This window comes from Capsicum annuum, chromosome 7, assembly GCF_002878395.1.
Source record: "Capsicum annuum cultivar UCD-10X-F1 chromosome 7, UCD10Xv1.1, whole genome shotgun sequence".
NCBI lineage: Eukaryota > Viridiplantae > Streptophyta > Magnoliopsida > Solanales > Solanaceae > Capsicum > Capsicum annuum.
In genome coordinates, this window is record NC_061117.1 from 15,090,968 (window position 1) to 15,112,183 (window position 21,216).

Consider the following 21,216-nt stretch of genomic DNA (forward strand, 5'->3'; position numbering starts at 1 on the left):
ATAAGCCAATAACAATAAAAGGCACACGCAAAGCACAAAATGCAACCAAAATTCAAGAACAACAGATGCTAGCAAAATAAAGAAATAAAGAAATAGAGTTCAAGGTTAGAATTCACCGGGATATATAGAGGTGTGTCGCCGGAATCCCACAGCCACCACTCAATAAACCAAACAACACCCCAAACCACCACACACAAACAAACAAAGGAACCATAGGAGAAAATAGTAGGACAGATAGTAGGTACGCACAAAATACCCAACAATATCTACCAATACGCAAATCAGGCACAATTAAAATCACAAGAAACCGAAATTAAAATTTTCAAGGAACTACACTGTGAAGAGCAACTAAATAGTAAAGTTCAGATGTCATCAGGGTTCTGCGTATGCTGGTCACGGCAATTTTTATGTCGAAATTGGTTGTCGGAAATACAGTCACCGGAGAGAGGCCAAGTGTCCGTCGTTTTCTTGATGTTTCCAGAATCTGTTCGCAGGCTGACGTCTTACCAACTGTTTTAACAGTTTTGAACCAGTTTTGGCAGGTGCTTCACTCTTCCACCGTCGTCGGAGCCGAGCCGGCGGAAGCCCTAAATCCGCCGGCGATAACAGCTAGCAAACCAAACTGGGGCGAGAAAAGGGCTTGGGAGAAGAGAAGGGCTTAGGGAGAGAGAGAGGTCGAGGGAGAGATAGTGACCTTACCTATTTCCAGTGCTACTACGCCATCGCCGGCATCGGCCGGTCAGTCGAGACCGTTTAAAAATGTACGTTAAAAGTAAAAGTAAAAGAGAGAAAGGAGCGTGTTTAAGGAGTAGAACATTAACAGCAACTTAATACAATATTCACACTTAAGACAATGCATCTAGTGCTCCGTTTCAAAAGAATAACCTACTTTGACTTGACACAAAGTTTAAGAAAATAAAGAAGACTTTTGAATCTTGTGGCCTTAAATTAAAGTTGTGTCAAACGTACCAAAATGTCATTTAATCTTGTGGTCCTAAACATGCCATGCGAAAAATTGAAATTAAAGTACTGCCAAAAAAGGAAAAAGGTCATTCTTTTTCAAATGGACTACAAAGAAAAGGTCATTCTTTTTTAAACGGAGGACTAAAATGCATCTTTAGGATGTGTGTGGTAGAAAGGAAAATGTTTCTTGAAAAATAAGTCGGTTCTTACTGGAAGTGTTCGGTAAGTCAGCAAAAAGATATTATCTCAAGAGCACTTACATATAATATATCAACTCCAATGGGGTACAATGTGGTGGGAAGTGTGAGTTCAGGGGTGGGGTTGGGGCGTTGGGTGGGTGAGGAGGAGACAACGAACATGGAATCTCGGTTAAGAGACTTTTTTCCCTACTTCCATTAGGGAAGCCATTTTCCTCAGTTTTAAGAAACTAATTTTCCTAGAGAAAATGTTTTCCTGAACATTTTGACTAATCAAACGTGAGAAAATTGGAAAACAGTTCCTTCATACCAAAGATACCCTTACTCAGAACGCTTTTGAGTACTTTTGGCATTCTAAGATAAGGTATAAAGCTACAGGCAATCAGCAGTGGAATTGAAGAACCTCTCATAGATGAAGTGCGCAAAGTTTCAAGACAATTGTTTGACCTTTCAATGGAAGAGAAGCAAAACTATGGCAGAGCACCAGATGATACTGAAGGACATGGAAATGACATGGTTCTTTCTGAAAATCAGACTCTCGATTGGACTGACAGACTGTATCTCCTGGTTCATCCAGAAGACGAGCGAAAGCTTAAGATTTAGCCTGAAAATCCAAAGTCATTTAGGTATTGTGAGTATTACTGTCTTTACCTTTCGGGAATAACAGCAACTTATTACAACGCTGAGCAACTTGTCTCTTTTCCTTTCAAAGGGTAAATTTAGAAGAATACAGCAGCAGATTAAAACTGATAGCAGAAGAACTCCTCAGGTCTATAGCAAGGTCTATGAACTTACCGGATGATAGGTTTCTGAGACAGTATGGAGACAGGCCAGTAATGTATGCAAGATTTAGCTTTTATTCTCCGTGTCCGAGGCCTAAACTTGTGCATGGCATCAAACCCCATGCGGATGGATCAGCCATTACCATTCTCTTACAAGATAAAGAAGTTGGTGGTCTTCAAATACTGAAAGACGACAAATGGTACCGAGTTCCCATCATGCCTTATGCTCTTCTCCTCAACATCGGAGATCAAGTAGAGGTACTAAGATGATCTTCATTTTTTAAGTATATACTTCAAATTCAATTTCTATTCTCTAGTACAAGAACAAAGACAATAAATTTACCAGTATGCAGATCTTACCAATACCTTTATGGGCTAGAGAGGTGGTTTCTGATAGACCCTCGGCTCATGAAAATTGTTCCTCAGAACAAGTTTTAAAGAGCTTCTGTTCTCTAGTCTTGATCACGATGTCTACTATTTTGCAGATAATGAGTAATGGACTTCTTAAGAGCCCAGTGCACAGAGCTGTGAAAAACTCGGAGAAGGAAAGTATCATTGTGGCTATGTTCTGTAGCCCAGAATCCGGGAGCGAGATCAAGCCTGTTGAGAAGCTAACTGATGATAAAAGACCAAAATTATACAAAACAGTTTTTGGATTATACTGCAACTTACTTCCAATACTTCCAGCAAGGAAAAAGACCAATCGATGCAGTGAAAATCTGAAGTACATAGTGTCTTACTCTCATCTTTTCGCACTTTGCACAGCGCTATTTGTATGATGTAACTCATCAATCCTAGGCAATAACAAGAACAATATACTTTCATATGAGAATAACCTGACTAGCCCAAATTTCCTTCTTGCAATCAGTTTCATACCCGCATTGCCACGTCCTTTCTTTTCCCAAGAACGTTGTTCAAGTTTTCAGGATTCTTCATTTATCCCACATTTATTACCTAAATTAATACTCATGGATGATTTCCCTTGACTAAGCATTACACTTAATGGTAACAATAACAACAACAACATATCCAGTGTAATCCCACAAGTGGGTCTGGGGAGCGTAGGATGTACGCAATTTTTTTATTCTTTCTTTTCTATAACTCAATTTTTTATTTCGATTTGGAGAGAAAATTTTTGTCATGATCCATGAACTAATGGACTCTCTAATTTTTATATATTTGTGTACTGATAAGACCGTTTACTATTTCTTGAAGCTCTAGAAGGGTTTGGGGTTGCTCAAATTTTACAACAGATGCTTACTTATAAACCGAAACTTACCTCTACCTTGTGGGGTAGAGAGGTTGTTTCTGAAAAGCTTTTGAAGTAGGGTTGTTGGAAAAAAAAATTTCAGCACATAGGTAGTTGCACTAAATGCCAGGAAAACAAAAACCCACAGAAATAAAGTTTATCATCTATCAAACCCTCCAAAAACTGAACAAATCTTCAACTATGTATAAATTTATATCATCCAATACTGAACGTTTCTTGTTAAAGATGCACCGTTATTACCAACTTGTCAATGTTTGACCAAAAAGTATAAGAGTAATAAGATTTGACTATGATAGCTAATGGCCTGCCAATATCCAGCTGCTAAAAAGATCAACCATTGACAAAAAAATTTAAATCAGGCAACTTCTATTCGTTCCTATGGTCTTTTAATGGAAAATACACAAAGCTAAAACGAGAAACAACTAGATCAGCAGCTAGAGCTGCTTCAGCCATAGCAATGGCTGAAAACTTTGTTGCTCGGACTCATCAAACATGTAGCCCCACCGGTATCGGATCCTCCAAAAATGCACTACACCACCCGTCGACATTTTTAAAGATTCCGAGCAAAATAGGCTGAAACAATCCAGCCTGCTAGGATAAGAACGTATTTGAGCCAATTCAAGAACTTGTAGACAGTAATCAGGTGTCAGAAAGGTATATTCCGTACAAGTTAGATTTCTCATAAACTTCCTTGTTATGTATGGTGTTGAAACTTGAAACCCTCTGCCTCACACTCAACACACACCCCTTAGAAAAAAATCTTTGTCCTGTTTTCTGAATATTGAAATTGGACTTCTTCTAGAAAGTTCTCCAAGAAGTAAGTGAATGAGAACATTGACGAAATGCAATATCTGCAAACTAGGATTTTATTTTATTTTTTTGGGTAAGGAACACGAGGAAAAAAGTTGTACCTACCAAGGCCTAACGTTATACTTGGGTCAAAACCACAAGTTGATAGATGTTCATTCACCTCGTGTTGCCATACAAAGAAGCTGAAGGACCTCAAATTCTCAAAGTGATAAATAGTTTGGAGTGGCTCATCATTATTTGAAATAAGTTGTGGTATATTAACCTTTCAACCAAAATGGCCTTCAATGCAGCCTAAATTTGTTTTTTTATGTCGTCTTTGTAGCCTGCAAATCATGAATAATGCGATCTTCAAGAGCTCAGTGCACAGGTGGCTAAGTTACTTGGACCCTTCACTTTCAGTGCCGCACTTATGTCGACCCGACATGGGTGTGAGTGTGGGATTTGTATCCGATCTGGTCAACCGATTATGGGTACTTTGACCAAAAATTGACATGGGAAGTCCAGACAGATTTAATGATTTCTGTAATCAAAACAAAAGCTAAGGTGAAATTGACGAAAACAAATACCTTGTATATAGAAATTTCTATGTTATTGCCTTTTCTTTTATCTCCTTTCGGGATTTTCCTCTTGATCAATATTTTCTCCTCAAGTTTTCTACATAATATCTCATCGTTTAGGTTTTTTATCAATCTTTTTTTAGATATTTGAATTATCTTTAGCTGAATTCCTGCATCCCCGTATCCACGCCTGGATCCATATCTTCGAATCTTACAATTGAGATCAGGAAGGATCCTGCCTCTAGATACGCATCCACATCGGACACCCGCACCCTAGTCTGAGAAACTTAGCAGAGGGGTTACCTATGTTGCTTGAACTCTTCAAACTTACCGCCAGTGCGTGTCGGATCCTCCAAAAGTAATGCATTTTTGGAGGATCTGACACTGGCGTAGCAACATCTTTTAGAAGTCCGGAAGCAATACAGGTGATGACAAACTAGCAAAGGAAAGAAACACTTTGTCTCTATCCTTTTGCTGAAAGTAGACAAGGAGAGTGGAACATAGAAGTATTGGGTTCGAAATCGGTAGGCGTCATGTAAAAGCTTATAGTTACAAATCATAGCAACAATAAATCAGATGAAACAAAAACTCTACTACAAACCTTATTATTGAATATTGTTCGGTCAAACGACCTACATATTAAAAACTAATATTGGAAAAAGATTAGAGCATCTTGTACCCCTGAACTATGACCAAATTTGCTATGACACACTCCAACTTCATGGGGGCCATTACCCCCCCAAACTAAATTTTAATGTATTTTTGTATCCTTTTTAGCTGATGTGACACCTTTTGTTAGCCTTTATAGCTGAAGTGACACCTTTGATGTGGATCCCATTTTATGTAATAAAGGTGCCACATCAGCACAAAAGGGTGACAAAAATACGCTAAAATTGAGTTTGGGGGAGGTAATAGGACCCCTGTGAAGTTGGAGTGTGTCGTAGCAACTTTGACAATAGTTCGAGGGTTATTGGTAGAGAGGAAGCGAGGAACTAGTAGCAGATAAACGATTGATTTTATCGATTCTCTATATTGGCTTTTATAGCTTGTGGATTACATACAAATCTGAGTAAATTTAGGTAACAAAGTGACCTACTAAAATACAATCCTAAACATACCAAAGCTGATAAGTACAAAAATAAAATAAGAGTCCAAAACAAAACAAGAGTCTTAAAGATAAATCAGCTAGCCGTTATTACGCCCCCGCAAGTTGGCGTCGAGGTCTACTACGCCAACTTGGAAAAATATTTATTGAAAAGTGTATGGGGAAGAGGCTTTGTTAGAAGATCAACAACTTGATCAAAAGCATGTAAATGTGCACCATCAATCTGTTTTCTCTCAACCTGCTCACGGACAAAGTGGAAGTCGATGGCCATATGCTTCATGCGGCTATGGAAGACAGGATTGGCACAAATATAAGTGGTGCTAATATTATCACACAGAACTGTTGGAATAGCAGTCAGAGGGAACTAAAGCTCCTCAAGAAGATAGGAGAGCCAGTTAGTTTCAGAAACAGTAGCAGTAACTGCCCGATATTCTGCCTCCGTTGTAGAATGAGAAACCAAACGTTGCTTCTTCGAAGACCATGAAATAGGAAAACGGTTAACATAGATAACATAACCTGTGGTGGAGGTACGATCTTGAACGTCTCCTGCCCATGTCTGAATCAGAGTACGCAAACATTCGACGATCACTCTCCTTAGCAATGGGTACACCAAATAAAATAGTTGAACGAAGATATCGGAGAAGTCGTTTAAGAGCAACCCAATGAGACATAAGCGGTTGAGGCTGACGCATAGCCTGTGACAACTTGCTGACAGCAAAAACAATGTTTGGACGAGTGAAACAAAGGTAATGAATCTTACCAACGATATAAGGAACCATCAACTAAATTATCATCAGGTGAGGGATCAAAAACAACATTAGATGTCTTAGGCATGGAAACACCTATGCAGTTATCCATAGATACTTTATGTGGGAGATCTATAGTGTATTTCTCTTGAGAAAGCAGGAGAGTACGAATCACCTTAACACCGAGAAAGTAATGAAAAGGCCCCAAGTCCTTCAGTGAAAATCTTGATAGTCAATTCTTCATTGGATACGGGGGATCCAACAGTGGCAAGTTCATAACAAAGAGACCAAACTTGATGGAGATAGTCTGCAATAGGGCGATAGTCTTTGGTATTGTGGGCTAAACTGATACAAGAATTACAAGGACAACACGAAACACACTTCAAAATCAGTCCACAAGATCAAAGATCCGAGGACCGTTTTGAAGACCACACTCGGATTCAACAAACAACAACAAGAACACAATGTATTGATGTGTTTATCACCTAAAAACAGCTAACAACAAACTATGTTAACAACAACAAGATGAATAACAACAACAATGGAACAAGAACAACAAGTCACGGATTTGAATTACAAAAACACAAACAAACGATTACAACATAAACAAAATGGATAAATAGTTAGACCTTGGTTGGTATAATATTAAGAATCCAAGAATATGGTAATCTTGGACCCTTAACACTACACACAAAGGTTAACCTAACTCCTACGTTGACACAAGAGGAACTTTACCTCCTCTAAACACCAACGTCTCAAGCCAACATTGCAACACAAGTGATATCCACACTTGTTGCCCTCATTTTGGTGTGGTGGCTATTCCAAGCCCTACAACTAAAGGTGTTTCATGTTTCAAGTCTTACATCAATGAACAACTAATAAGAAAAAGACCTAAAATGTTCTATTTATATTCTATTACAAGACAAGGCAAAATGACAACAATGCCCTTAAAGGGTGGGGTGGCCATGGAGTGCATTTGGACCCAATGAAGTGACCAAAATACCCTTAATGAAGATGAACAAATCATGACCCATTAATTGTTGTCCAAAATCGTGAGTCCTCAAGTTTTCGATACTCCAAGCAATCTTACATACACGGCCTTGCTTGTGCTCAAAACAGGTCTTCCTTGCATATTCTTGTGCCCTCGGGGTGACCAAGTCTTGAGCCTTTAAATGATGACCTCCAATCATGTCTTCAAAAATTAAGGTGGCCATTTGACTTGCATCATAAACGGTCTCTAAGACTAAAAATACGAGTTTGAGATTTATTTGTATAAGCAGTATGCAAGGCGTCCCAAACGACCTTTGCATTTGTAGCAGAAGCGACTGTACTACCAATGGTCGCATCCACAGTTGCCAAGATAGCATTTTGTATAAGCTGAGCTTGTTGAAACCAGGAAACATAATTAAGATTGGGTACTTCTAGGTTATTTTCAGATATAGTTTTGGAGGGGGCTGGTATTGATCCATCAAGGTGACCAAAGAGGTTAAGTCCATGCATAAGCATGGACACCTGTGCCTTCCACAACGAAAATTTATGGCTACCAACAAGTTTGATGGGGAGTTAGAGAAACCGGATTGAAGTGCACAATAGTCTTTGAGTTGGAGATGTTGTCGGCATTGATGATGCTTGTATTTGGGTCCATTTAGGCGTGAGGTGTTAGGGCTGGGAAGAACAGAAAAGAAAAAAAAGGATCAAGCTTGTTAAAGCGATAGATCTCTGAAACCATAAAGAGGAAGAGAGGAACTGGTAGCATATGAACGATTTATTTTATTGATTCTCTGTGTTGGCTTTTATAGCCTGTGTATTACATGTAAATCTAGGTAACAAAGAGACCTACTAAAATACAATCCTAAATATACTTAAGCTGATAAGTACAAAAACAAAACAAGAGTCCTAAAGATAAATCAGCTATCCGTTATTAATTGGATGCTTATCTCTTGGAAAGATAAAACCTAATGGGAGAAATCTCCCCTATACAAAACTCTTTTAATAACTACATTGTGGATGTTACGGTGTTATATAATAAGAAGAAAAATCCTCAATTTATAGAGGTACAAAATTTTCCTCCAACAAAGAGGATAGCTATATATGAAACAGATTTATATTTTCCTTCAATAGAAAATTAATAATCAAATTTGGTAAGAAAATCAGGGCAAAAACTCTAACAAGAAGCATCTTATCAATGAAAAAAGACCAAGACTATACAAGAAAGTTAAAGACAACGCTCAAGTTTCAACAGGTATTCTTTTGTGAAAAGTAACAAACATAATCATTCAAAACTATGTTGAACTAGTCTTCCAAACTATTAGCAAGGAAGAACGTCAATCAAAGCAGAAATGATATACCACTGATCTGTATCACTTGTCTGCCAGAGGATTCCGTTGCTCTTCTTGTATCAGTTGTACTCTTTTAAGTTCGCGCTGCAATACTGCTGCTTAAAGCAAAGCAAGAAAACAAGAGAACTTAGCGTCTGAAGATTATTCACCATAGAAGAAGGTAGATTTCAGGCCAACTGCTTCCCTTGGCCTGACTTGATAATTATGTTAGGAGACCTTGATACAGTCAAATATTGGAAGAGGTCTCTTGAGTAAGGTAATGAAGATTCATGAACGCAACTGATAATGTTGATAATATTCACAGGAAGTCAACATGACACATGCATTCATGGGACAAACCCACAAAAAATGAAGTGCATAAACAGCTGATGCAACATAAGAGGCAAAAAAGCTAGGTGTCTCAAAAATCACTATAATGTCGGTGTCAAGACCTTGAAAACAGAGAAGCACACCATGGGATAGAAATTTGATTTAAATGTGTTTTTAAGGCAAAACACTGCATACTAGTGGATCATGGATGAAAAAAGCATGATATTCGATTATCAAACATTTACTTAGTAGAAAGCCTTAAACCACAATCAAATCCCTGTGACACAAACACAGGCAAGAAAGTAAAGTCAGACAAGTTATGTATTCTTTCTTCGTGCATCTTAAAATGTTAATACTGTTATAAAGAAAAATCGGTCCAAATATAGTTCCTAGGAGTGAGAACAACCAAAATTTCACCCTATCTTACTTCTCACACAGTGAGCAAATAGATCCCTTGAAGTTGGGATAGTACTTGTGTGGCCCAACTTGCACATACCTTCACTTTTCCACGAAAGAAATCACTGAACATTTTTTGCCTCTAATGAGATTAGAGCCTTGACCTCCCATTGTTTTCATCCCTCTTTTATTGACCAGCTATACCACACCTAGGTGCAACTTTTATAATAAATTAGGCTAGTGAGGCCCCTAATCAGGGAAAATCAACAAAAGAGAAGTATTCCATTCCCTCACTAATACAAGTTTATACAATCATGCATCTGTACACATCCACAATTTCTTCATCGTCAAATGTCCTATTGGCAAGCACCCAAGGGTGTGGCCTAGTTGATCAATGAAGTAGGGATGAGTACCATGAGGTCTCAGGTTCAATTCTCAGCAGAGGGTGAATTCTTCCCAGCTGTTCTGGCCTTGGTGGACGGAGTTATCTGGTACCTGTTGCTGGAGGGAGGTGGCAGGTATCCCGTGGATTTAGTCGAGGTGCGCGCAAGCTGGCCTGCACACCACGGTTATCAAAAAAAAAAAAGTACTATTGGCGAGATAAAGAATCTCAAAAATTTAAATAAACACGGGAATTCACAGATTATTTCAAACTACAACAGAGTATAATCCCACAAAGTGGGGTTTAGAGAAAGTAGAGTGTACGCAGACCTTACCCTACCTTGGAGGTAGAGAGGTGGTTTCCTATAGACCCTAGGCTCAAGGAAAAATAGTTCAAAGCAGCAAGGAAAAGGAAATAATGGAAAGTAAAGAAGTCATGACAGGTTACACCTGGACCATGCCAGAAAACACCTCAGATCTACTGAGTTGTTGGATTAGGAGGAAAGGTAGTAAGAGTCAGAAAAGATGGTGGAGGGTAGTTCCATCATGCATATGGTGGTCACTGTGGTTGGAAAGAAATGGTAGATGTTTTGAAGATAGGTCCAATTCCATTCATAAAGTAAAATGGAACTGCATTGCATCTTTACTTTTTGGGTGTAAACACTGTGTATAATAGATATTGATCAGATAGTAAGACTTAATAAGAAACTTGTAATTGCTACTATGTTTTAGGAGGTGGTCACCATGTCCTTAATGCTGAAGAATACAACCTTACCAGTTTCAACAACAAACAAAAAAAGAATCCATGACAAAATCTATAGAACGCATGGCAAAACATAATCAGTAACTTAAAAAAAATGATAATCGAAGTATAAGAAAACAACAAATAGTAAGATGGGACAAGAAACTACAGGAGAAAAGTTACAACTACTGCTATGAAAAGACAGGCGAGGCAACACTCAAAGAATAAAGGAAATTCAATCCAACAAAAATAAACAAACAATAAAATATACTATTGAACTACATAACTGATCAAACGATGAATTAGTTTAATTTTAAAATTCACATTCTCCAACTTCTTCCTATCTCCTCTCAATAAAGGATCCCCCCAGACAAGGTATTCCCTTTTTCCTTTGTTCGTTTCTACAAGATTTAAGAAACGAAAAAAGAAATGAAACTGAACATGCATCTTGGAGTGACAGTGTTCTGGTAAAGCTGCAGTCTGGTACATGTGCCAATTCCAAGTCAAATGTAGTAGACGCAACATTTTCTTACATATTCACTACTTAATTTTCTTACATGAACAAATATTTAATTTCATCCCACAAGCTATAGTAAAATCAACGAGAAATCATCAATTAAACGAAAGAGATGTGGTGACTTGACCTGAAATATCTATATACATAGTAAATTTAGTAAAGTCAAGATGAGAGTATCCATAAGTAAGACATCTAGTGGAACAAAACTACCATGTGCTGCTAATACGCTGCAAATCTCTAGCCCAATGGTTTTGGGGTAGAAATAAAATGGCAAGTAAAAGAATGCTCAAACTCAGCATTTTTACTTTCCATTGTAGCTCCCTCCACTATTATAAACTTCTAAAATAGTAGGACTAGGTCTTTATGAAAGGATAATTAAATAATAGGCCTCAAATATTTGTCTAGTTAATTCCATAGCCCATCATGACAGGACCATTTACTCTCCAGATATATGAGAGCAAGTTAATAAGGAAAGATAATTGATCGTCAAGATTCATTAACGAAGGTATCTAAAACTCAAAGGTTCAAACATTGACATGGTACCCTTCAAACATCTCAGACGTTACAAAGACAGCTCAGCCAAATATTAGTGGAAATTGAATTTCCCAAATTGCAAGTATGACAAATGAACGAGTTATATATTGCAAATATGACAAACAGTGATAACTCTCTTAAAAAAAATTCCAAAATTGCAAGTATGAGTGTTATATGTTAATGTAAAAAAGGAAATATGTATTTATTTCAATCAGTCATGAAGGCATGCAGAGAAAATAAAAGACAAAAGGAGGGGGTTGGATACTTAGAATCTCAACAACTTTCCTATATCAGTCCGTATAAATAAACATGAGATTACGATTGGCCATTAGGGTTAGAGAAAATTGCTTATTCCGATGCCGAAGCAAGTGGAACAGCAACCATTGAAAGGCTGCGAATGCGCAGTTTGCTTCATCAAACGCCCCTTCATCCTCCACCGTCTCCCCTATAGAGGCGTCTACCGCCATCTTTGCACTGCCTGTGTACTGGACTCCCACCCCGGTTCCTTCTGTCCTGTCTGCTTCGATGTCTTCCTCCACAACCCCCCTCCCTCTCACCTCTGTCTCCCGTGTTCAAAGTGCACCTCTATCTCACACCTCTCTTGTGTCTCTGATGCTGCTTCCTCCTCCCAAGGTTACTTGTGCCCTCCTTGTTCTAACCCTAACTTCACTTTCTTCTATGTTACTCCAAATCATGACAACACCATTCAAATCAACCGTCATTTAGCTAAACAGATGGTTGCCGCTGCTACCATTGCTTCCGAGTCTATCCATAGTGCCGCCGATATGGCCTGGATTAATGCCGAAAATAGGGTCAATGAAGCTCTGTTATCTAAGGCCGAAGCTGCTCAAACTTCGAATAAGCTAAAGAATCTGCCCACACTTGTTCCTGATACTTCAGTTAAACGATACAAGAGAACACAGGAAGCATGAAGCAAAAGGATGGTCCTCTTAAGTTTCAAATCCAAATGATTGTGATACCCTAGATGATTAGCTTAAATAGTTGCAATTCTAAAACAATGCTATGTAAGGGTTTTCTTTTTCTTTTGTGTGACTGCTGGAATCTTGCAACTTCACTCTATTTTTGAATGATCAGCTATTTTGGTGGTCGTCTTTTGGCCAATAATGGGATTGGAATTATTCATTCAACTCTATCTAGCTTATTGTTAATGCATCTCTTTTATTTTACATTTTTACTGTCTAATTTTATCAGTATTTGATTTCAATATGGTGCTCAAATTATATCTTTTTTGTTGGGAGTTCTCTTTGCCACATCTTGGGTCTATTATCCAAGGTTGTGGGCGACTGACCATGATGTCACACATGGCATTCATGTAGTCTGGAGAAATAGAGGCTCGCATCTATGGTCTTGTGTGATAAGAAGGTGCCACCAAAACTTAAAGACAAGTTCTATAGATTGGTGGTTATGGTTAGACCAACTATGTTGTATGACACGGAGAATTGGCAATCAAGAACTCTCACATTCAGAAGATGAAAGTTGTGGAAATGAGGATGTTGAGATGGATGTGGAGGCTTAGTAGGACAAATAAGATTATAAATGGAGATATTCGAGTCACTCTCCTAACACAAATGCTAAAATATCAAAAGGACAGCTGACGTTACAGGTCAAAATGTTTATAGTTCTTTTGATGGTCTTACAACTCAACCCCGAACCCCAACTCCAAGGTTGAATTAGTGCTTCTCTTTAATCATCACATTAAACAACAGGATGAACTTGTCCTTGTAGCATAGTAACAATTTCTAATACTGAATTGTCACAAAGATTGTTAATAATACATTCATTGAATCCCAAAGCAAGAGGTCACCAACAAAAATGCAGACATACCAAGATTCAGAAATTCCGTCAGTTGTTCTGGGATTTAACGGCATCTGATGAAGGGGCTGGCAGCGCATAGCCATTCCTGGGAAACTTGGTTAAGACACACCTCCGTCCTGCTTCCTCCACCTTAGCCATAGCCTAAATCTTGAATTTCTAAGAAGTCTTTATACCCTGCATATCATGAATAGTGGGATTTTCAAGAGCTCAGTGCATAGGGTGGTGACCTATGTTGCTCGAACTCTTCAAAAATACAGCCAAGTGCGTGTCGGATCCTCCAAAAGTAGTGCATTTCTGGAAGATCTACATATCAACATTTTTGAAGAGTCTGAAAGTAACATAGCTGGTGAAAAACTAGCAAAACAAAGAAGCATTTTGGCTCTTTCCTTTTGGAGGAAGTAGACAAGCTGATAAGGAGTGTGGACCAGAGAAGCACCTTATCAATGAAGAAAGACGAATATTAAAGACTAAGTTGAACTATTCTTTAGTAAAAGGTGACAAAAAAAATCATTCAAAACCATGTTGAACTATTCTTCCAAACTATTATCAAGGAAGAACATCGACCAAAGCAGCAATGAGTATACAAATGATCTGTGTAGGTTGTCTACCAGAGGGTTCCTACCCTTTTCTGCTTTTCCATATCCATAAGATCATCAGTTCACGATGCAGTACTGCAGCTCTGTTGCTCGATTTCAGAAATCTCAAGGATTCGAGGATCGAAAAATTTTCCAGGAATGGAAATTCGAAGATAAAATCAAGAGAAATTATAAAATTTCAGAAGAGAAGAAATGGAGAAAATAGAATTTAGGAGGCAAAAGTTGCAATTTTCACATCACACTGTAAATGATGATTACAATGAGTATTTATAGACAATGATGTAACTGAAATGATCAAATCTATCTAATGAAACGGTTATTTGATAACCAGCTCAACTAATCAATACTTGTCAATTTTGCTGAATGATCTCTCAAGTTGAGAGTTCTGTCATTAAATAGAAAAACTTCTCCTTGTATATCCTAGAGATCTGCCATGAATCCTCTTATATCTGTCATGTATCCCCTAATATCTGTCATTCCTAACTATTATATCTCTAAGAATATCTCATATATCTAAGTATTAAAAACTATTTACACAAATATTTATAAATATTACACATTTATAACTGAAATTCGTGTGCTGAAATCTGTCCAGATAGCTGGACAAATATGATCTGTCTATCACTGAAATCTGTCCAAAAAATCTGTTGGACAGATATAATGTCTATTATCCTAACAACCCCTTCAAATTGATGCCAGTGAATCAAGAAGCATCAATTTGCCCACTAGATTCTAATGGCGTTGCCTTGTCATGGATTTTGTAAATGCATCGGGGATTTGAAGATCACTGGATACATGTGGAAGAGTAATGACTCTCTTATCTACACATTCTCCGATATAATGATAGTCCACTTCAATGTGTTTGGTCCTTTCATGATAAACCAAATTGGTGGCAATCTGAATAGAACTTGTGTTGTCAGCGTGGAGAGGAGTGGGATTAGATTGAGGAAATTCAATTTCTGCAAGTAAACCATGAAGCCAAAAAATCTTGGAGCAAGCAATAGACATTGCTCGATATTCAGATTCGGTTGAAGATTTTGAAACATGGTCTTGCTTCTTGCTTTTCCAAGATATCAAAGAATCTCCAAGAAACATGCACCAACCCGTGACTGAGCGACGGGTGTCAGGACATACAGCCAAATTTGAATCACTAAATGCATTAAGATGAATTGGAGAACCACTAGGAAAGAACGAGTAGATGTTCCCACGACATATCGAATGATGCGACGGACATCCACCAAATGTAGATGATCGGGAGCCTGCATAAATTGAGGCACTTGCTGGGCTGCAAAAGAGAGAGATATCAGGCCGAGTAATAGTAAGATAATTTAGTCTCCCAACTAATTGCCGATTCAAAGTTGGATCTTCTTCTTCACGATGATACTTTACATTCAATTCCAATGGAGCATTTACAGAGGAAGATTCTTGAAGACCAACTAAAGTAATCAAATCTTGAGTATATTTTTGTTGGTTCAAGAACACACCTAAAGAATCATAATGAACTTTCAACCCTAAAAAGTATGTAAGAGTACCAAGACTTTTCATATGAAAACAATCCTTTAGCTGTTGTTGGAGGCTAGTGATTAGTGAAGAGTCAGTTCCTGTTAGAGATTTGTGTATGATCAATGTTATTGAAGGGGATAAGTGTGGGGTGGCCAGTCCACAAAAGACCTCTTCAAACTACCTGATTGAGTAGCCTAAGACTATATCTCTTAAGCCTGACATGATGGAAGTTGATAAGCCTAAAAAGGATAATGTTGAGAAACCTGCTGCTCTTGAGAATTCACACCCAGAAGAGGTGAAAAGGATAAAAAGATGGCCTCCAAGTGTGAGGAAAAAGATGAAGGAATATGGTTGAGTTGAGTTGGGTCGTGCCGCGACACTAAATCAGGCGCTGCTTGAGAGGCGACCCAAGTTAATTAGGTATGTTTTTTTTTCAGTTTTTAGTTTTTATTTCACGTAATTTTTGTTTTTGGTTGAGTCACAGGTTAATGGAAAGTCTGAGTACCATAAACCTGAGCTTGAAGAATGGCAAAGATGAATTGTGGGGTCCCATGGATCTCATTTATGTGTGAAGATGCTACTAGCTAGGCCTAGAGGCCTCAGGGAGTATTTCTATCTCTTACCTTTAAAATTCACTTTGGGAAAAAAGTAGATTTTTAAGTGGGGGTGGAAAAATTCCCAAATTTTGGCTCAATTTAAAATATTTTGTGCAAGAGATTTGAGTTGGTACTATTTTTGATTGCATGGTGCAAGTGTTTTATTTGGTAAAAGCATGTTGATTGTGTGAATTACTATTTTTGAAACTCTTAGGCTCGGGTGTGTGACTCTTGTACTTGTTTGCTTAAAATTGAATTTGTGCTATTGTTTGGTTGGGAGTCTATGATGATCCTATATGAGTTAAGCATATGTCAGGTGCGTGTGAGATTTTTTGCATATTCCCTGTTGCATATGATGTCTAGAACTTGTCTGGTGTGTGTGTGAAGCAAAATAAAGAATGTGGGTTTAGGAGATGATTTAGGCATTTCTTTGATAGCCTTGCTTTATACCTTCTATTTGACCTAGCCTTGTGCATTATCCTAGTTAACCCACATTGAGCCTTTAGCTTTTTCTTTGAAAACCTCATAAATAGCCCAATCCCTTCTTTGATAGACCATAATTTGATCCAAAAAACTCCTAAGTGCTTTAATGAAAAATTGAATTAGTAAGAGGAGTTTGAGAAATTAAAGAAGAAAAAAATGAAATTAATGCCCCAAGGTAATGGTTATTGGTGTATAAGTGATGTGTGGTGGATGGTTGTGATATAATTATTGCTAAAAATATTGCCATGATTATAAAAAAAAAGAAAAATTGATTCTTGTGGTAGTAAATTATATGTCCACCAAGTGTTTGTCAAAATGCTTAAAAGAGATGGGACAAAAACAAAAGAAATGGGTAGACAAAATTGGTGTAATTTGGTTGTTGGAGAGTGATTTTAAATATATAATGTAGTGTCTTAAAGCGCTCAGAGAGGTTAGTCACTATTCTCAAATAGTTCCTACCCATCCCTTAGCCTACATTACAACCTGAAAAAGTCCTAATTGATCCTAAGCTTTACATTCGACTATTAGTGGAGCATTACACTAAGGGCAAGCCTATGGTTCATTGTGTGTAACTTGTGAAATTTTTTGTGAGAGTGAGCGTAAATTGATTCTTGTACCCATCATGTTCTAAATTGCTTAAGTGTGAGTGATTATGGGTAACTCTCTTGTTGTGAGGGCACATGTTTGATGAATGTGGGTGACTTGTATGATGTCTTTGGTTGAATGATATGCATGAGTTTGCCAACTTGGTGAGTTAATTCTTGAGGCTAGGAAGTTTTAGAGTAGTAGTCATGAGCTTTAAATTGTGGAAATAACATGCTTAGTGAGTAACTTGCTATCTATGTAGTCATTGTAGTCCTAGATTGAGTGTCTTGCATTTAGTAGAAGGTACAACTTTCTTAGTTGATGTTGACCATAGTTAAGATTTGTTCGAGGACGAACAAGGGTTTAAGTGTGGGGTGGTGATGTTGGGTGTATTTATGCATTCTAGCATCACTACTTTAGCCTTTTTAGCATTGTTTTAAGGATGATTCTATACTATAGTGGTTGATAATGAGATAAATATGTATAAAAGTGTTAAAGCATGTGTTTATAAGGTTCCAAGTGAAGTCCAAGTAAGTTTGTACTTAAAAGAGTCGATTTGAGTTCAATATACAAAACCAGTCTTCCTAGCTTGAGCTAGTTGCTTTTCTAGTCTATCTTGTTGGATTCTATTGAGTTCTATGTGTTCCTGATGGTTTTAAATGTGTTATGATATGTGGAACAAGTTGTTAGTAGTATACAAAGTTCATATGAGTCAAAGAAAGAGTGGAAACTTGAAGTGAAAGATCAGGAAATTCAACCTAGTCTAAGCTCTTGTTTTTTATTCATCGTAATAGGTTTAGTGTTTTTTGTGCTTCTAATTCGTGTGGTGTGATGATTTAGAATGTTTTTGGAGATGAATATGATGATATTTTGATGTTAAAATAGGCTTGAAAACTGTTAGAATATGAATAGGAATAGGAATATCATATAGAATCCTACTTGGAAAGGGATTGTAATGTAGTGTCCTATTAGAAAAAGGATTGGAATGTAGTGTGTATAAATAGGGCCTCAATGTAATAATGTAGTTACAATAATTCAATGATATTTTTCTCTTATACTTCTCATTTGGTATCATAGCTTCCACAATCTTGGTAAAGAATCAACGAGTTTCCGTTGCTGGCGGGTGGCTATAATCCCATATATGCTGCCCGTCCGGCCAATGATCATGTTAGCAAAAGTTAGGCCACCACACTTCTTTTTCCTACTTTCTCAAATCTAATTTGCATAATACAGTACATCTTTTCAGACTAATTTCTCAAATCTGAGTTGCATAGCATCGTGCGTCTTTTCAGTGACTCCGTAGATCTGATTTGCGTAGTTCCATGCGTCTTTCTAGTGACTTTTCAAATCTGATTTGCGTAGGTTCGGGCCATCATTCCGACTCTACCCATATAAGTTCTCTTTTTTAGTAAGGTCATACCGTCATTCTGACCTTACCCATATAATTTCTATTTTTCAGTAGGATCGTGTTATCATTCCAGCCTACCCGTATAATTTGGGTGACCACTTTTCAGCCATCAAATCTAATAATTTAGCGCATGTGTATGTTCCGACCAGTTCTTTGGTCTTGTTCAAGATCTACTCATCTCTTGATTTCGAGATGACCCTTATATTTTATACCAGTTGCCAGCAATTTTCCAGCGACACATTGACTTTCCGGCGATGTTTACTACTTTTCAAATCACTTTTTCAGTTTGTTCCATTTCAGTTGAGGTTTCCCAGACGTCCAAAGCAGTCCTTATCAATGTTCTTGCAGATATATTCACCAAGTCTCTCACCGATCCTTGTATTAGTTACATCCTCAATAAGTTTGGTAAATATATCTTCTATGCACCAGCTTGAGGGGGAGTGTTAGAATATGAGTAAGAATAGGAATATCATATAGAATCCTACATGAAAAGGGATTGTAATGTAGTGTCGTATTAGGAAAAGAATTGGAATGTAGTGTGTATAAATAGGGTCTCAATGTAATAATGTAGTTACAACAATTCAATGATATTTTTCTTTTATATTTCTCACAGAAATCAATGGAAAGATACCACAAGACAAGGGATAGAAAAAGAAAGGGCAACACTTAACCAAAATTTGGAGGACAATTTCAAGAGAGTGCATGCGTTTAGCATGCGTCATATGCTCCACTCCTATGCAATACAGGGTGCGACGCACGCTCCACTCCATACCTGGGCGTTTCAAGCTAATTTGACTCCTACACGGACTTGGCTTACCCTTATGCTATATATATATGTATCACGTTTTTACATATCTTTTGACATATTTTGGAGATCAAGGGGCTACTACAACTTCATTATTAGGTTTTTATTAATTTTATTTAGTTCATTCATGTTTTTAGTCGTTAATTACAACATTGTGATTACGATTATGACTATGCGTGGTTAAACGCCCTCTTTCCGGAGTTGGAGCCAAGAACATAATTATTATTGCTATGGATTAAGTTTGTTTGCTTTGCTTATCGATAGTGGTTGTTTGTTTATTCTTATTATAACTATTTTAAGAATTCGCAACCCTTAGAATACATCCATTGTCAACCTTGTGAACTCGGGAGAGGGAATAGGGCGATAGAACATGGGAATAAGCAGAGTATGGTTCTTGATTCTTTATAAAATAAGAAACTTGAATTAGTATATAGGACGGAGATGTACTTAGATACCGTACTTGATTCATAAGTAGGATGATCTTTGTTAAGAACTTAAGTGAATTATTACATCATCGTTCAACGATGTAGGTGTAAGGTTCAACTTAGGTAATAGATTAGAGGTTGGGAAACCATAATCACACAATTAACCCTACAAATCAACAACCAAGATAAGCAAATTAGCAAATGAAATCCAATAGCGTAATATGATTGTTCAGAGTGCTTCAACCCTGGGTTTTCTCTTATTGATTGACTCAAGACCTTTACTTTCCGCATTGTTTAGTTTTAATTTAAAATTTCCAAACTCTTTATTTGGTTACTCTCGCATCAATTGAATCTAAAGTGTGAACTGAAATCAAATCGTTGCCAAATCTAGTCTCTGTGGGATCGATAACTCGGCTTTCTTGAAGGCCACTATATTACTTGGTAAACCACGTACACTTGCGTGTGCGATTGGGCGTTGTCGCCTTACATGCTATGAATTGAAGCAATACTCTTGTAGTTTCTTGTTCTTCGGTTTCTATTATTATTTGTTATTTCTTGTGCTTCAATTATAGTATATTTTGTTGCAGACACTGTTCCTTTTCTTCAGAATGTTGTGTCAGGATATCTTTAGTATTTTGTCGTCGCTTTTACACTTCTAGGATTCCGTTTCCCAAACTGCTTTGTTATGTTTTTTCTTAAGCTAAGGGTCTACCGAAAACAGGAGGTAGGGGTAAGGTTTGCGTACACACTACTCTCCCAAGACCCCACTTGTGGAATAACACTAGTATTATGTTGTTGTTGTTGTTGTTGTTGTTGTTGTAGTAGTGTTAAGTGTTAATGTGAGAATTGGTAAGTTCCAAATTCAGATACCATACTTGACGAATGTATATATACTATATTTGATACACATAAATTCGTTGTTCTAGTTTTATTGTCACAGCCATCAACCAAGTTATGCATATCACTAGAATGTGAAAATTCTTAAAACTCGACTAAATCTGTGCATAACACTGCCTAAATTTGTGCAGATTGTGATGGAATGTGTGACAACCACTACTTTTTCAGTGAAGGTAAATGGTGAAAGGGTGTGGGTATCTTGAAGGGAGGAGAGGGTTGAGACAAGGTGATCCCATCTCACCTTTACTTTTTGTCATGGTGATGGAATATTTCTCTAGGCTAATGTCAAGAATGAGACAGGTCCCTGACTTCAGGTATCACCCTTTGTGTAAATATTTGAAGCTGACTCATCTTACCAACTTTGCGGATGATTTAATGATCTTTTGCAAAGGAAGTGAACAGGCTGTAACCAGAACTATGGAGGCTATTAGATG

At 37.5% G+C, this 21,216-nt stretch overlaps 3 protein-coding genes across 3 annotated transcripts in view; 1 reads left to right on the top strand and 2 right to left on the bottom strand.

The window, feature by feature from the left end:
* The first annotated feature begins 386 nt into the window (after positions 1–386).
* LOC107856229 (jasmonate-induced oxygenase 4-like) lies at positions 387–2,721 on the top strand. Its single transcript, XM_047393919.1, has 4 exons — positions 387–627; positions 1,525–1,717; positions 1,873–2,200; positions 2,428–2,721. Exons 1-4 carry the CDS (start codon positions 387–389, stop codon positions 2,719–2,721), a joined length of 1,056 nt encoding a protein of 351 aa, XP_047249875.1.
* A 3,084-nt stretch (positions 2,722–5,805) lies between these two features.
* Positions 5,806–6,542, bottom strand: LOC124885677. Its single transcript, XM_047393920.1, has 3 exons — positions 6,445–6,542; positions 6,201–6,392; positions 5,806–6,004 (listed from the first exon to the last, which is right to left on the bottom strand). Exons 1-3 carry the CDS (start codon positions 6,540–6,542, stop codon positions 5,806–5,808), a joined length of 489 nt encoding a protein of 162 aa, XP_047249876.1.
* Positions 6,543–11,825: 5,283 nt separating this feature from the next.
* LOC107856230 (arogenate dehydrogenase 2, chloroplastic) overlaps positions 11,826–21,216 on the bottom strand; it is a 28,912-nt gene continuing 19,521 nt past the window's right edge. Inside the window, exon 3 of the transcript XR_007057616.1 lies at positions 11,826–13,658. The gene's annotated coding sequence lies outside the window, so the exon portion shown is untranslated. The remainder of the gene's footprint in view (positions 13,659–21,216) is intronic.